General features: G+C 40.2%; 1 protein-coding gene across 3 annotated transcripts in view; it reads right to left on the bottom strand.

Annotated features, from left to right (window-relative positions):
* Positions 1–15,451, bottom strand: part of LOC129241478 (pneumococcal serine-rich repeat protein-like) — a 143,429-nt gene that overhangs the window by 52,000 nt on the left and 75,978 nt on the right. The window contains exons 4-7 of one of the 3 annotated variants that reach the window (XM_054877819.1): positions 10,082–10,714; positions 8,828–9,429; positions 8,654–8,747; positions 8,512–8,571 (exon numbers count right to left, since the gene is read on the bottom strand). In XM_054877819.1, coding sequence (XP_054733794.1) covers positions 8,512–8,571; positions 8,654–8,747; positions 8,828–9,429; positions 10,082–10,714 — 1,389 coding nt within the window. The remainder of the gene's footprint in view (positions 1–8,511; positions 8,572–8,653; positions 8,748–8,827; positions 9,430–10,081; positions 10,715–15,451) is intronic. The other 2 variants (XM_054877820.1, XM_054877821.1) reach the window with 2 other exon arrangements.

The raw sequence follows: 15,451 nt of genomic DNA, 5'->3' as shown, positions 1-15,451 counted from the left end.
TTTGTGAGGGATAACGTACCAGGTGACACAGTTCTTCAAACAACAGTCGAGGTTTTGCGCTTATCTGGCTGGCCTGCAGACCACTATCGGCTGAGCCGCTCGTGCGCTAGAGGGAGAAACTAACAATCAACTGTTTTTCTATGACTTCACAACAAATCGGTTTTAGAAAACCGGGTTAATTGTCAGCATGCGGTTCTGCGAAGTGAATTGAGGCAGTCACATGTAAGAAATTCAGTTTTACACATTTTCAAAAATATGCTTGTACTTGGACCACACAGTGCACACCAGTTAACTTTATGAGTCCAGGTGTAAAGTTTTCTAAACAAAATTATTTTATTAAAAAAATTTTTAATGAAAGCCTCTGATGCACGTAATTTGGTTGTTAAAATTTTCGGTATCGCTGAGGCAAATTTTGACACGGATGCTGAACTAGCGCAATGTTATTATTTCAGCTTGGGTTTACGAGGAGTGTTCAAAAAATAAAGTGAATTTTAATTTTTCTCAATAAAATATTTATTCATTCATCAATTTCTATTTTATCTCCCTCAAAGTAGTCCCTATCAGATATAACGCTCTCGTGCCAGTGTTATTTCCAATCCTCGAAGCAGTTCTGATATGCACTTTTTGGTATGTCCTTGAGCTCTCTCAGCGATTCGGTTTTTATCTGCTCAATCGTCGCAAAACGCCGTTCGCCGTCCTTTCATGGGTCTCTTCAATCTTGGGAACAGGAAGAAGTCGCAGGTGGCTGACATGGTGTTGTTTTTGGTCAAATAATATCTCACAAGCAAAGACGAGAGAGCAGGTGCATCATCATGATGCAAAAACCATGCATTTTTCCACAATTCCGGTCGTTTTTTCGTATTGCTTCACGCAAACGGCGCATAAATTCAAGGTAATACTCGTACTCCTTATTTACCATACGAACTTGTGTTAAGAACTCCTGATGCACTACGCCATGGCAATCGAAGAAGTCAGTGAGCAAAACCTTGACATTTGAGCGAACTTGACGTGGTTTTTTTGATCTTAGTCCTCATGGGCTCTTCCATTGAGACGATTGGGCTTTGGTTTCGATGTCATAACGATACACCCCTGATACGTCACCAGTTATGACCCTTTCAAGCCAGTCTGGATCATCGTCGATTGTTGACGTCATTCAACAATTCCTGAGCGTTGCTTATGCGACGTTGTTTTTGGTAAAAATTTCAGCAACTTTGGAACGAACTTCGCTGCCAAACGCTGCATGCCAAAAATTTCCGAAAATATTGCATGGCATGAGTCAACCGATATGCGGACATTCTCTGTTAGTTCTCTAATTGTTATTCGACGATTCCCCATAACCATTTTCTTCACTTTCTCAACATTTTCATTGGTTGTTGATGAGCGTCATCATTCACATCTTCTCGACCGTCTGTGAAAAGCTTGCACCATTTGTAAAATTTTTTTTTGACTCAGCGTACTCTCACTATACTAACTCCGCATACCTAAGGCTAACAAAGACCCAGCTTCCGAAACTGGTGGGTATCCTTACCGGACATTGTCCGTTAGGTGTCCATGCGGTGAGACTTGGGATTGCCTCAAATCCGTTCTGCAGAAGCTGTCTTGAGGACGAGGTGTAGTCATCTCAACACCTTCTTCTCAGCTGATCTGCTCTCGTTTGGCAACGATTTCAACATTTGGGCTCTCATGTTTTCGTTACGCTTACGGATATAGCGGGTTTAAATATCACAAATTTGGTGAAGTTCATCAGTAGCTTTTTGGGGCTAATTACAAACGTAAATCAGCCACCGTCGGCGTCGTCGTAAATGCATGGTCATCATCTTCCTCTAATCCCAAGGTTCCTTCTTCTTTCCCTTGTCCTTTCTCCTTTCCACTGTACGGCATCACAATGGACGAATTTTGAATATTTGTCCAAGTGGGCCCCAAGCTAGGGCAGCCATTTAACCTAACCTGACCTAACTCTCACCGTATGCCACGTCGACTTTTCAAGTGTTTTTGAGCACTTAATTCCATTTTTTACACAAAATTTGATGCAACTTCTTTGATCCAAATGTTTCCATAGCAGAAAATTGCCGAACACGCAAAACACTTGTCTTTTTTATGGCTCTCACAAACAAAGTAAAGCTGCTATATTCCTAAAACCGTGGACATACCTTCGAGACGAGTGTACCAACATAAAAAAAACGTAACAGTCGAAAGTCGAATGTACGTAGCCCGCGAAATTTAAAAGTTTCCCTTATTTTTTGAACACACCTCGTATACCGTCGTGCTAACCAATTATAGTATCTGGTCTTCCATTTATTTCAAATCACTTTTTCACACTCACTTAGCCCTTTAGCAATGTTAGAAATATGTACAACAACACTGTTCCGTGTTAGATTATGAATATCGAGGAGTTTGGATTAGCGTATAAAAAAAAACGTATCACAAAGAAAGTCCAACAGAGAACACAAAAAAAAAACGGAATTTATATACAGTATGCAAACTCACATGCCAAGTTGTCGCATAGCACAACATATTTAACACAAGTGACGCGTGTTAGTACTGAAAAGCGATCGCAGGATTGACACAGGATAAAGGAACGCAAATGCAAATGCTTCATATATTTCTCGGCTCTACGTAATTGCGGCATATTTCTATGTGTCCTTTCACACGCGCCACAGACAGAATGAATGTTTGAGTGGAGAATTTTCCACGGCCGCAAAAATTGTGGTGCGTACTGAAGCGTATTGACACAAATTCTGCGATTACTGCTAAGCTATTATAACTAAAATGTTGCACGCATAGCGGAGCCAGACATACTCGTACGTACATACATACATATGGACGTAATATTACGTGTATGTATGTGTGTAAATGGTATTTCGAATGAATTTATTCATAGGAAAATTGTCGAGCTTTTTATGGTAATTTGGCGAGGGATGCATGGTGGGTGGTGGTGGAGAAGGGCGTGAAATGGCATTGGCCTAATGTGGAATGTTCGAGTTGTGCGCGCACAAATATGTTACCTATGCGATGTACATATATTACATATGTGTGTGTGTGAGTATTAGAAGCGCGTATTTATTGAACCAAGACCTATGCCAGACAACGGCCTAATATACATACATACGTAATCACCGGCAGCCAGAAGCTAAGAGACAGCGCAATTATTTTGCACAAATACAATTTAATATGGCGCAATTTTTTTCTGTTATGTAAATTATGTTTCAGAGTCAATTATTGTTTTCACGCAAGATAATGGGGTTTTATGTGATTTTATGTAATGTAGGCAATTAAATAACCTAAAAAAATTCGGTAGTTAACCGCACTTTTCGTGACCTAGGCGAGTGTGATTATCGAAAAGGTCATGAACTTGTATGTATGTATGTGTGTATGTATATACAAAGTGGCGTAAAATTAGTCATGTCACTAGAGCCGCATAGATGGGTGCGTGAGTACCATTCGGAAGTGCGTACAGGGTTTGATTGAAAAGTAATGAGCCTTCCCGCGCGAAGCGTCTGCCAAGCGATCAACCGAATCGGTTAGTGGGGGAAAATGATCGTTGGACCTTCCCCTTCTACTAGAAACCGGTCCCAGTTCGCGGGCAACAGCGGTGCAGTCAACATCGCTCCGAGCATGAAAGCTGTTTTAAAAGTGTGTTAAGATTTTGCAGTGGCGAAAATGCTGCGATCAACCATGCTGATCACCTTTTTCGACTCTCGAAGCATCGTCCACAAGGAGTTTGTACCTCCAGTAAGCACTGTAAACGCGGCATTTTACAAAGAAGTGCTTCTTCGGCTGAAAAACCGCGTCGCCCGGGTTCGGCCCGATCTCGTCAACAATTGGACCCTTCATCACAGCACACCGCCTTCCTCTGCACCTCTGCATTGGCCAAGATGGAGGTTCCGGTGCTTCCCCACCCTCCCTACAGCCCAGACCTGTCCCCTCCGGACTTCTTCTTGTTCCCGCGCCTGAAAAGAAAGCTGAGGGGAGGCGTTTCGACTCCATCGAGGCGATCCAAAAAACTGTGACAACCGAATTGAACGCGATTCCGGCGGATGAGTTTAAAAAATGTTTCCTGCATTGGAGGGACGGCTACCAGCGGTGTATTGGCGCTCAAGGGTCCTATTTTGAAGAATATTAGTTGTATAAGCCAAAAGGTTTAATATAACTGCTTAAAAAAAATAAGGCTCATTTTCATAAGATTTTCATCACTCGAAATATTTTTTTTTTGTTTTTTTAATTTTTTTTTTTGAAAAAAAATTTTTTTTAAAGAATTTTTCAAAATCAAAATTGGATATCATCTCCCTATTAACGGAACCTATTGCAGGAACTCGGATTTCATGTCCAAGCATATGCGAACGATGTCTGTGCGCTAACACCGGCTAAATCTCAAAGAAGGCTTTGCATGAGTGTGCAGAGAATTTTGGATGAAATCGACGACTGGTGCACGAGACAAGGACTTTCCATCAATCCATCACACTAATCCACATAACAAGAACGATCTGTGCCGATGTGTAGTTTTCCAAGCATCTTCCAAGCGGAGATGTATGCCATGTGTCGATGTGCGGAGATAGGCAGAGATGAACGAATTGCAACAGTCAGGCGCCACTCAAGGCTCTATTATCCTGTGAGATTAAGTTATCACTGGTTCTTGAGTGTATCAAGAAACGGAATCTACTAGGAACGCACAATCGCATCCGACTAATTTGGATCCTAGGACACAGGGAGGGGTCTAACTGGAAACGATATAGCGAACGCAATGGAGCGAGAGGCTGCTGCCACGCCATTAATACCACCCGAGCCCTTCCTTGATATGGGACAACACACCATAGAGGAGAAGCTTAGGAGTGAAGAACTAGGGCTAAGCGAGGTTTGATGGCACTAAATTATGGGGTTACGACAGGTGAAATCCTTATTGGGCGGATACAATCAAAAGAGGTTTAAAAAAACTCATAACCCTCCCCAGGGATAAATTGAGTATGTTCACGAGTATTCTCACAGGACACTGCAGACTGCATAGTCATCTGCTGCATGATCGGGATATGATCCATTGATAATTGCCACTTCAGCGACTCGATCCAGGATACTAGAATGCACCTTTTCCTTGAATGTAGCGCTATAGCGCGGAGAAAGTTAAGACATCTTGCTCAACTGTAGCCGAAAGAAAGGCATATACGCGCAATCGAACCCAGCTTTATCCTGAGTTTTTGCTTTTTTCTTGGGATATTTAGAGCACTCAAGTGAGCTACTGTACAAATAGCAATAAAACAAACTATCTTAGTCTTGTTCACGAGAAAGCGATAATTGGATGGACTTAGTCTTCTAGCACTGAAAGGTGTGACACGCAGTCTTTTTGAGAAAGTTAACCATCGGGGAGTAGTCTTGGATAAGAAATGGACTTGGGAGACACAATTTCGCAGAAGTTGGATCACGCCTTAAAGATTTTTCAACAATGCCATAGAGCCTTTGGCAAAACGTGGGGTCTAAAACCTGCTGTGGTCAGGTGGATATGCACAGCTCCAATCAGACCAATCATGTCTTGTGCCTCTTTGTTTTGGTGGCGACGGACTATGATTAAGTCCACACTTCGGTAACTAGACAGGCTGTAAAAAAGTGTATGTTTATGCATTACGGGTGCCATGAGTACAACTTCCGGTGATACCCTAAATGGTATGCTTGATTTGCTCCCCTTGGTTCTTAAGATACAACAGGAAGTAATATGGTTTCTGGCACGAAGATGGGACTGTGGGACGCAGAGAAATCGGTATGATGCTATCTGTGCAGTATTCACGGTTTTCGGCATCTAAGGACGACCTTATACCCATAGTTTTATTTGGTAGGAAATTTGATGTCAAAGTGCATTCAAAGAAGTTTGACGGATATTTTCTTTACCGATGGGCACCAGAATGAAATAGATTCTGGAACCGGATGGCACTTAAACGAAAATAATAAGTGTCATTACGCTAAGAGAGGAATGGCAACTGTTTTTCAAACAGAAGTTTTTGCCATCCTGAAAGTAGCCGAATGGATAATCGAGAGGAGATGGAGCGGGACACAGATTGGAGTTTTCAGTGACAGTCAAGCAGTCGCGAAGCAAACCTCAAAGATTGTTCAAGAATGTAAGAAGAAGCTCAATTCTGTCGCAAGACAAAACAGGCTTGTACTTATATGGATTCCAGGACACCTCGGTGTTCAAGAAAAAGCAATTGCCGATGAATTGGACAACTGAGGATCAGTGGTTACCCCACAGGGACCAGAGCCAATAATCGGAATCAGTTCTGCAGGAATCATGAAGTGGATCAGCGATTATGTATGCAATTCACATAAAGAGTGATGGCTCGGTCTAGAACGCTGCAAAACTGCAAAGTGTTTGGTGACAAGCTCGAACAGAAAACTGTCGAACTTTCTTCTACAACTTCAAAGAAAAGACGTTCGATTGATGATCGGGGCCGATATAATTACAGGACGCTATCCATGGAGTCAACATATGACTACCATTGGAATCATTGAGGACACGATTTGCCTGTCTAGCTTAGAGGAGGTGGATAGCACTGAACTTCATGTCATGAGAACGAGTAAGGTTTCGTTATCTCAGTTTTACCAAAGAATCTGAAAAATTCTCACGGGTCTAGATACCTCTATTTCCCTACTCTATCATATATTTTCCCTTCTGTTACTTCTCTCCTTTCCTCCTTGGCCTACTACCTTTTTATTTTCCAGAGCTTTGAATGCAATGGGCTTTTTAGAATGAGTGTTTTAGGAGTTACCAAGTCTCTCGGTGCATTTTGACTGAACTTCACGCCCACCGTGAGCTACGCCGGGCCATTTCTGGGGAGTTTCAATAGCAGAAATCGCATTTGAGAATTTCAATAACTGGTGGCTCACTAAGAGTGAGTGCAACAAAAGTAATTCTTATCTAGGAAAGTAGAAAAAACTACGGGTTGATTTTAAGTAACATTTTACTTGAGACTAAACCATCTCCTAGCCATTTTTATGAGCTCATTCTTGAAGTCGAATGCAAGAGTTCTGATCCGACTTTATAAAATAATTTGAAAAGCACCAGCAAAGATCATAGTCTAGCTTGTTGAAAATGGCTTCGAAAACGAACTCGAGTTACTCGCCATGGGTCCAGAATGGCGGAAGTTGTAGGAGCAAAAGTCTTTCAGACACCCAAATTACTGTAGTATATTTCAAGCAGAAATATTTGCTGCACCAGAAGCAGCTAACTAAGCTCTGGAATTAACTCCTCTTAACGCTCGGACAAACATTTTCATTGATAGTCAAGCAGCTATGAAAGCAATCATGGCTCATTGCACTAACACTCGGAATGCGTTCAACAATGCAGCTCCCAAATAGATGAACTCTTCGGAAATGGGTAAGTCACTATTTACTGGACACCAGGACACAAAGGAATAGAAGGAAATGAGAGAGCTGATGAGCTGGCTAAGGCAGGTATTCGCTTGCCGAGATTGAGTACGTCAAACATATACCCATCATTCTACAGACTTTCTGAAAACGGAACTAAATGAGGAACTAGCTTTGGAAACGCAGTTGATATGAGAACACTTCACCTCGTAAAAAACTGCCAAGGACTTGGAATACCAAAACTGCAAACTTTATTTTATCAGTGCAATATATTGATTGGAGTGCTGAAGGGAAACTGTCTCGCCCCAGAGCGATGCATGCAATGAAGCGAATGCTATGGGTATTTTGGTACACCTCCTTTGCCACAGCTCTGCTCTCTGTAAGACTCCACTAATGTGTCTTTATTTGGTGTTTGGCCGAGCTGCTCTTCCAATTTATGCTGTGCACTTTGATGTTTTTCCACAAATGAGGGACCTACAATTTTACAACGCCTCCGAACGGCAGATGGGGTTTTATGAGCAGCTTTTTCATGGCAGAAATGCACTCTTAGGTTTGCCATTGCATGCCGAAGGGCGACCGCTATAAAAAAAAGTTTCTGTCGTTTGATGTTTTACGCCCAGAGATTCGATACTGTGTACTTCCTTTCGAATGGTAGTCACGCACCATCCCACATATTTCGCAGGCGAATCGGCCCAAGGCCATAGTAATACCAAACTCCACACATTTTTTTGGTTTGCTGAGAATATATGAGAGTGAGAGAAAATATGAGTGAGATCCGTCATGAGATGAAACGGAATTATTCATTTGAGAATATTTTGAGCCGTAATCAACATTGATTCTTCGAGCCTAGACTATCCGGAGCTCAGAAAGGACTAACAGTCGCTGGCTTACACATATTTCCCACTTTTACTTGGATAAAAAGAACTTTCTGAGAGGACTTAAGGAAATTACAAAAACGCGGTCCTCCATTGTCTAATGTAGGAGGATAAAGTTATTCAGCAGCAAGCGACAGTTTGACAGTTTCGTACTTTGTGAGCCAGCGTTTAAAACCAGTGTATTTACTTTTTTTGGAATTTACGAGCAGTACTTTCAAAGATTTGCAATTCAGTGGCGTATTTGTTGTCTGAGTGTAGAAGAACTCTTTAAAACCGAGTCAATACATACTTAAAAAAAGCTTATTTTTCCTTAATCTTGCGGTTAGCAGCAGATATTTGAGATTGATTACTATAAGAAAAAATTAAAATGATATAATTCCACTTCAACCAAGTTTAATACGAAATTATTTCCACGGCACTTGGTAACTCACCACTGTCCAGGGTGGCCTCATCATTGAGCGAGCGATTCAAATTTGATTTTCGTTTCGATGATTTATCGCGATCTTCCCGTGGACTACTGGGCTGCTGCAGAGAGGAAAGCAAACAAAAAAATATGTTTCAATAAAAATTGTTTGAAAAAAAAATTATTTCATATGAAAACTTACAGTTGCACTATCCACCGGACTCAATTCCAGCTTGTTAGGTGAGTTTTCGTTGCTGCCAGCTTTCAGATCACTTATCGATTTCGATTTGGCAGACTTCATGGTGGAGGTGCGTGGACGTATAGACTTTCCGGCCTTCAACATCAAATGCGAATCAGATTCATCGGCAGTCGACAGCCGACCAGCGGAGCGAGTAAATGTGGCAGTACACTCGGTGGAGGGGGAGGGAATAGTGCGTGCTTTCTTCAGTCTAGAACCAATTGTTTTCTTTGGACTGCCTGATGTGCTGATATCGCCATTGAATTGCATTTCGCTGAGATTTTGTTTGACCGATACCGAAACTGAGGGCACGAGCTTTTTCGTGGTTGTTGGCGAGTCATTTGATGATGTTGAATATAGGCTGCCAATTGTTGCACGTGATGAGTCGCCGATTAGCTTTGTGTCCGATTCGGAACTGGCCGTTATGTGTGGATTATCTGAAGATGAGCTTGTCGAAAGGCGTGACAACTGATGTTTTGGCGATGCAGATGAACGGGGCGAAGAGGCGGAGCCATAACATGGAGAACGTGGTCGCTGAAGTGGATCGTCTTCACACTTTTTCTTATCTGCACCGGAGAGAGATAGAGAGAGAGACAAAGGAATGGAACAGGGTGGAGAGATGATTGGTTAGTAATGTCAAGTTAGTCTCAAACATGCACAAGTTGACTGGATAGAAGGAAGAAAGTTATACAAAAAGAAAAGGAAAAGATTGACAAGAGGTAAGGGGGCTGAGTAAAAGCGTAAGCTATAGGATTTGTTTGAAAGCATTTGAGGGCTATCTTTATTGTGAGTGTTTAGCAGTTTTTGGGTGTTAGACAACACATACGTACACACGGGAGCTTACATTTACACCAATTAATTAATAATCGTTTACACTTTCAATCAGATGAAGGCATCTAAACACGTCTTACTTGACAAAAAGTGGCATTCGCGCTGTACACAAATCGTATGTTAGCGTTAGCAGCGGCCGAGTGATTAATAAGCATACCTACTCTGGGTGGATGCGCCTAACCTGCGAGCTGAGAGTTAATTTTGCATTAATCACATTTAAAGCATATTTACAGGCGAGATGAGTCAGTTATGTAGTATGAATGAGTGTTATTAATGGAATTCCCCTACTGCACCTAAAATTATGCTACCACATAAATGCATATGAATTAATGACGCGTCCAACCACTATGAGTCCCCGAGATAGGCAAAACCTGGACTAGAACTCACCCAAAGCGGCTGCCCGCAAACGAGACGCCTTCGTCGGACGCACATAATGTGGCGAGCACGGTGATAACGGTGAACGTGCCAGTGAAAATGGTGAAGGTGGCGCAGTCGCAAGTGGACTTTGCCTTCGATTTGGCGGCATTTGTGTTAAATATCCTGATTGTTGTTGGCTACCGCCTACGTCCGTCGATTGTGAGTGCTGCTGATGACTCAGTTGATGCGCCGTTGTCGGTGATGTAGGTATGGTTATGATCTGAAGCGGTGATAATGGCTTCTTTTTCACGTTTGTGTTAGTGGCAGCGTCGCTAACAGCAAGCATTGCATTTTTTTGTTTAAGCAAAAATGTTTCAGTGGGCATGGCATAACTGTTGTTGCTGTTACTATTACTATTACTGTTAAAAGTACTGCTGTTGTGGCTGAAAAAACTCGTGTGTTTGTTGCTTTTATTGTAGGGCTGTTGCTGTTGGTGTTGATAATGCTGCTGATTACGTTGATTTAAATGCGTTGGCGTCTTATTTGATATAATGGCGCTTGTAATGGTGGTTGTGGTTGTTTTGGTGATGGGTCGTATGATAGTATTAGAAGGAGTTTTATGGGTATTGGCATCGTGTTTGCGTTGGTGCACGACTTCTGTGGCTGTGAGTATGTGAGGGCGAGAAATGGCGTAACGTGGCATACCGATAGAGAAATCCGCATAAGACAGCATAGCAAATAATATTGGATGTATAGAATAGTTATAGAGTTGCAGTTAAATTTTGATAAATGTAATTATAATATTTGTAAAAATATTGTCGAAAATAATGCATCCTTTATTAAGAGAATGAATATTCACATTCAGCAGAATAAATGATATTTTATCGAACAAAACTTGCGATAACAAAAAATTCTAATCAGGCATTCCATAGTGACTGGTGTAAAGGCAAAAGTCTTATACTTTACTAATTTTGATTACCAGATTTTCGAAATGTTAGATTGAAGTTTAAAAAAAAGTTTCCTATATAATTATAAATTATTAAACATTATATTTTTCAGGTCGCTTACGCTTACGCAGATGACTTAACAATTGCCGTTAAAGGCAAATATCCTAACACCCTTATGGATATTCTGCGCTCTAACATGGCCACACTTAGCAGCTGGACTGAGAGCAGGGGACTCGATATAAGCCTCACAAAAACTGAAATAATTCTCTTTACAAAGAAACATAGGCTCCCTATAATCTCCCTGCTAAACTTTAAAGGTGTGGAGATTCCTTTGAAAGAGAATGTCAAGCACCTCACGTGGAAATTTAATATTGAGGAAAGCGTAAAGAAGGCCAACGTTGCACTGTGGGCAAAAAGTAAGGTGAATTTAATTGTCAAACTTCGCACTAGTTATTTTTTTCATGAGTTGGCATCAGCATGAGTAACATCTGGGCCAACTTTCATGTGAATGTAATTATCAGTAATATATTTATGCTTGTGTTTACCAAACGACCAAGAGTGCATTTTTCGATTTTTACAATGTCTGATTTGATTGAGCAGAGAAGTGCCATCAAATTTTGTTTGCGGAATGAAATTTCGGCTGTGGAAACTATTAGCATGTTGCAGAAGGCATTTGGTGATTTCGCAGAAAAATGTTTATAAGTGGTACAAAGACTTCAAAGAGGGTCGATAACGTGTTGATGACTTGGAGCGCTCCGGACGACCATCGACGTCAACAGATGACCAACACGTCAATAAAGTGAAGGAGTTAGTGCTCAAAAATCGTCGGTTGACTGTTAAAGACCTTACTGATACGATCGGAATATCAGAAGGATCTGTGAAAACCATTTTGAAAGACCATTTGGGCCTACGAAAAGTCAAATCTCGTTTGGTACCGAAAACTCTCAATTTCTTGGAAAAAAGTCGTCGCGTTGATGTGTGTGAAACAATGCTTTCAAACTATCAGGACAAGCTCAAATGCATCATTACGGGAGATGAGACTTGGATTTATGATTACGACCCTGAAACAACCGACCAATCAAGCGAATATCGTGCTAAAGGCGAGGCCAGACCGAAAGGAGCACGTCAAAGTCGTTCAAAAATAAAGGTCATGATGACAGTTTTTTTCGATTTTCGTGGTGTGGTGCACTATGAATTCCTTCCACCTGGCCAAACTGTTAATACGGAATATTATTTGAGCGTTATGCGTCGTTTACGTGAAGCAATTCGTCTAAAAAGACCAGAATTATGGGCCAACAACTCTTGGTTTTTGCATCACGATAATGCACCGTCTCACACTGCACTCGTTCTTCGTGACCATTTCGCCAAAAATTCCACGCATATCGTTCCGCAACCACCGTATTCGCCTGATTTGGCTCCGTGTGACTTCTGGCTATTCCCAAAACTCAAGAGACCACTCCGGGGAACGCGTTTCGAGTCGATTGAGGAGATAAAAGCTGAATCGAAGAAGGTGCTGATGGATATACCGGAAATGGAATATTTGGCATGTTTCGGGGATTGGAAAAATCGTTGGCATAAGTGTATTTCATCGAGGTGGGATTATTTTGAAGGGGATGAAATTGATTTACAAGAATATATAAAGATTTTTCATTTTACAACCAAATTCACCTTACTTTTTGCCCACAGGTATATACATATGCGTTGGTATGCGTATCATACCTCAGAAGGATCATAGATTTAAGGTGATACAAAAAAAATGTGTATTGCACGAAAAATTCTCAATATTTGTTTGAAGAAGTATAAGCACAGTGTACCCTCTCCTAGCAGGTACCTCCATTAGACGGACATCTCCCTTGAGCGGACATTTTTTTCTATACCAAATCTTATAGGTATATCCGAAGCAGTTACCTTCTTTTGAGTGGTCACTCACCGTCAGTCAGCTTTAGTTTATATTTCACTATACTTTATTCTTAGACTTGCCATAAATTCTGTGACAAATTTTACAATGCTAAGGTGAGAAAAAATGCGAAAAAATACAAATTCGCAGAAAAAAGTTGCGTTAATTTTGCTTTGCCTACTCATAAATTATACCCAGTTTCGTGGCAAATTTCGCTTGTTAACAAAGGCGTGGGCAGCTAAGGAAAATCGCATTGCAGTGATGGCATTTACGAAATGAGATTAACGAATTGGTGAAAAACTTAATATTTCGAGAAAGGATCCATGTCAGGACTAATTAGAGATGATATCTACATCTCTTCATTTCTGCGAAAAAGTGGTTCAGCAAAAGTATACCAGGAGGATGTCTTAGAAGGCGTGGTGAAGCAGGTGAGCAGTACGCTCTTCAATGGAGAGCGTTAAATCTTCCAGCAAGATTCCGCTCCAGCCCATAAGGCAAAAATCACCCAACAGTGGCTTAAAAAGTATATTCCTGGGTTCAAAGATGCAGAAGATTGGTCGTCTAGAAGTCTATTGCACTATAGTTTTTAGTTAGCATTGGAGAACATTGCCTGCCGAAGACCTCACAGAAATTTGGAGAGTCTCAAACAATCGTTCGTGCGAGCAGCGACGTCAATATCCATGGAAACCGCGCGTGCTGCAATAGCTGAAAGGCCTATTCGCTTGTGTAAAGGCAAATAGTGACCATTTCGAAGGAGAACTTAAATTTTTTCTTTAATATTTGCATGATTAAATAAAACGAATTTCATAAAAAAAAGTATTATGATTTCATATTTATAACGCACTTAACTTGTAACAGAACTTATGGCAATACTAAGTATGCATGCGTGTAACATTTCTCTGTACATTTCTTGTATACAGTACTGTATAAGACTGGCACCAATGTATATTAGCAGAGTGTGAGTGGGCATGGTCATATTTAACAAAAACAAAAAAAAAAGCAAAACAAAAAAAAGAAAAAAAAAACACACTAGACAACTGAATGGACTTTTTCAATTTATTTGGTATCTCTGCTGGTATCTAAATTGCCAATATTCGATAACATTTCAGATAAGAAAATGAAAAATAATTAACTCGTGTTTTTGCTGTAGTGAACAGGTGGTAAGTAATTTAACTTGTCACGAAAAATTAAATTGATAGTAGAAATATTTTAACCGCGGCCACCTTTCGGTAATAGATAAATCATAAGTCCTCTTGTGTGCAATGCTGGCATGAAAAGGTCAAAGGATCCACAGCTTTGAAACGAATATTGACGGGGATTTTTGTGAAACGTTTTAGAAGCCAATTTATATTCCACAAATAGTGGGAAAGATTACTTCCTTTATTGAAATAAAAACCATTGGATAATATTTGACGTTACTTTCTATAGCAGATTTAAAAATAAACCATCCTCCCTGTTGAACCAAGGATTATTTTCCAAGGCAGCACAAAACTTAGGTAGTGGGGGTGCACAAATGTTGACCAGAGAAGCGACAATTCTGCGGTAAGGAAGCCACAATCCTGCTGTTGAACCAAAATTCTGTTGTTTGCGACGAAATGACGACAAAATCCTTTAGTCTGAGACGAAATGAGTACAAAGCCAAAATCCTTATGGAAACCGAAATCCTGCAGTTACAGACGAAACGACGACAAAAAATATCAGTTAATTTATTCACTTCAAATTACGGTTTACAATCTTGACCAACCATTTACAAAAATGTTCCCTTTTATATACAAAAAATATTTCAATCCAAGCCCACTTATTTCTACAGAAAAACAAGTGCTGATAAACCTTAAAATGTATAACTCACAAATGTCATATACTGTTTCAGTTTACATTATGAGTGAATATTTGAGTATTTTAATATTCGTTGCGAATGCCATTAGGGTGACCCAACACTCCCTTTAGATTGTTGTGCCTCGAGATGGCTTGAAATAACAAAGCAGCAACTTTTGAAAGTGTAGAAAATTTGTGGGATATGCAAAACGAAGCAGCTGGTCGCATGCGAAAGATTAACTGCAATATTTTTGGAATCAAATAAAATTTAGCACAAACTCAAGGCGCACATCACAAATTGAAGCAAAAGTTTGATCTACCTAACTATCGCTAGTTTGTTATTATTATTGTTTTTTATTAAAATTAATTATTGAATTTTAGAAGCGCTTGCAGATGAAGCTGTATGGCAGGTAGCTAATTTGCATGTTGCCTGAAATAGTGCAAGGGTTTCAAGGGAGGGAGAATAGAGATCATAATAGGCCACATTTCAAAAATTGATGATTTTAAGTGATTGTTAATATATAGAAATGAAACACAACCTAGCAAACTACTACTCATATAGCCAGAGACAATTAGTGAAAAAATGCCATGTCGCATACAAAAATAAAGCTAGAGAAAACTACAAATAATACAAAGTAATTTGAATATTTCAGCTGCAATAATTTATGAATATATGAAGTATTTTGAGCCTAATAAAAAAAATTATAAGATTCAGAAAAAAGTAATTTTTTTTTAATTTTG

The sequence above is a fragment of the Anastrepha obliqua genome, chromosome 3 (assembly GCF_027943255.1).
Source record: "Anastrepha obliqua isolate idAnaObli1 chromosome 3, idAnaObli1_1.0, whole genome shotgun sequence".
NCBI lineage: Eukaryota > Metazoa > Arthropoda > Insecta > Diptera > Tephritidae > Anastrepha > Anastrepha obliqua.
Note: the sequence above shows the minus strand (reverse complement) of the source record. Positions and strands in the feature narration are given on the sequence as shown.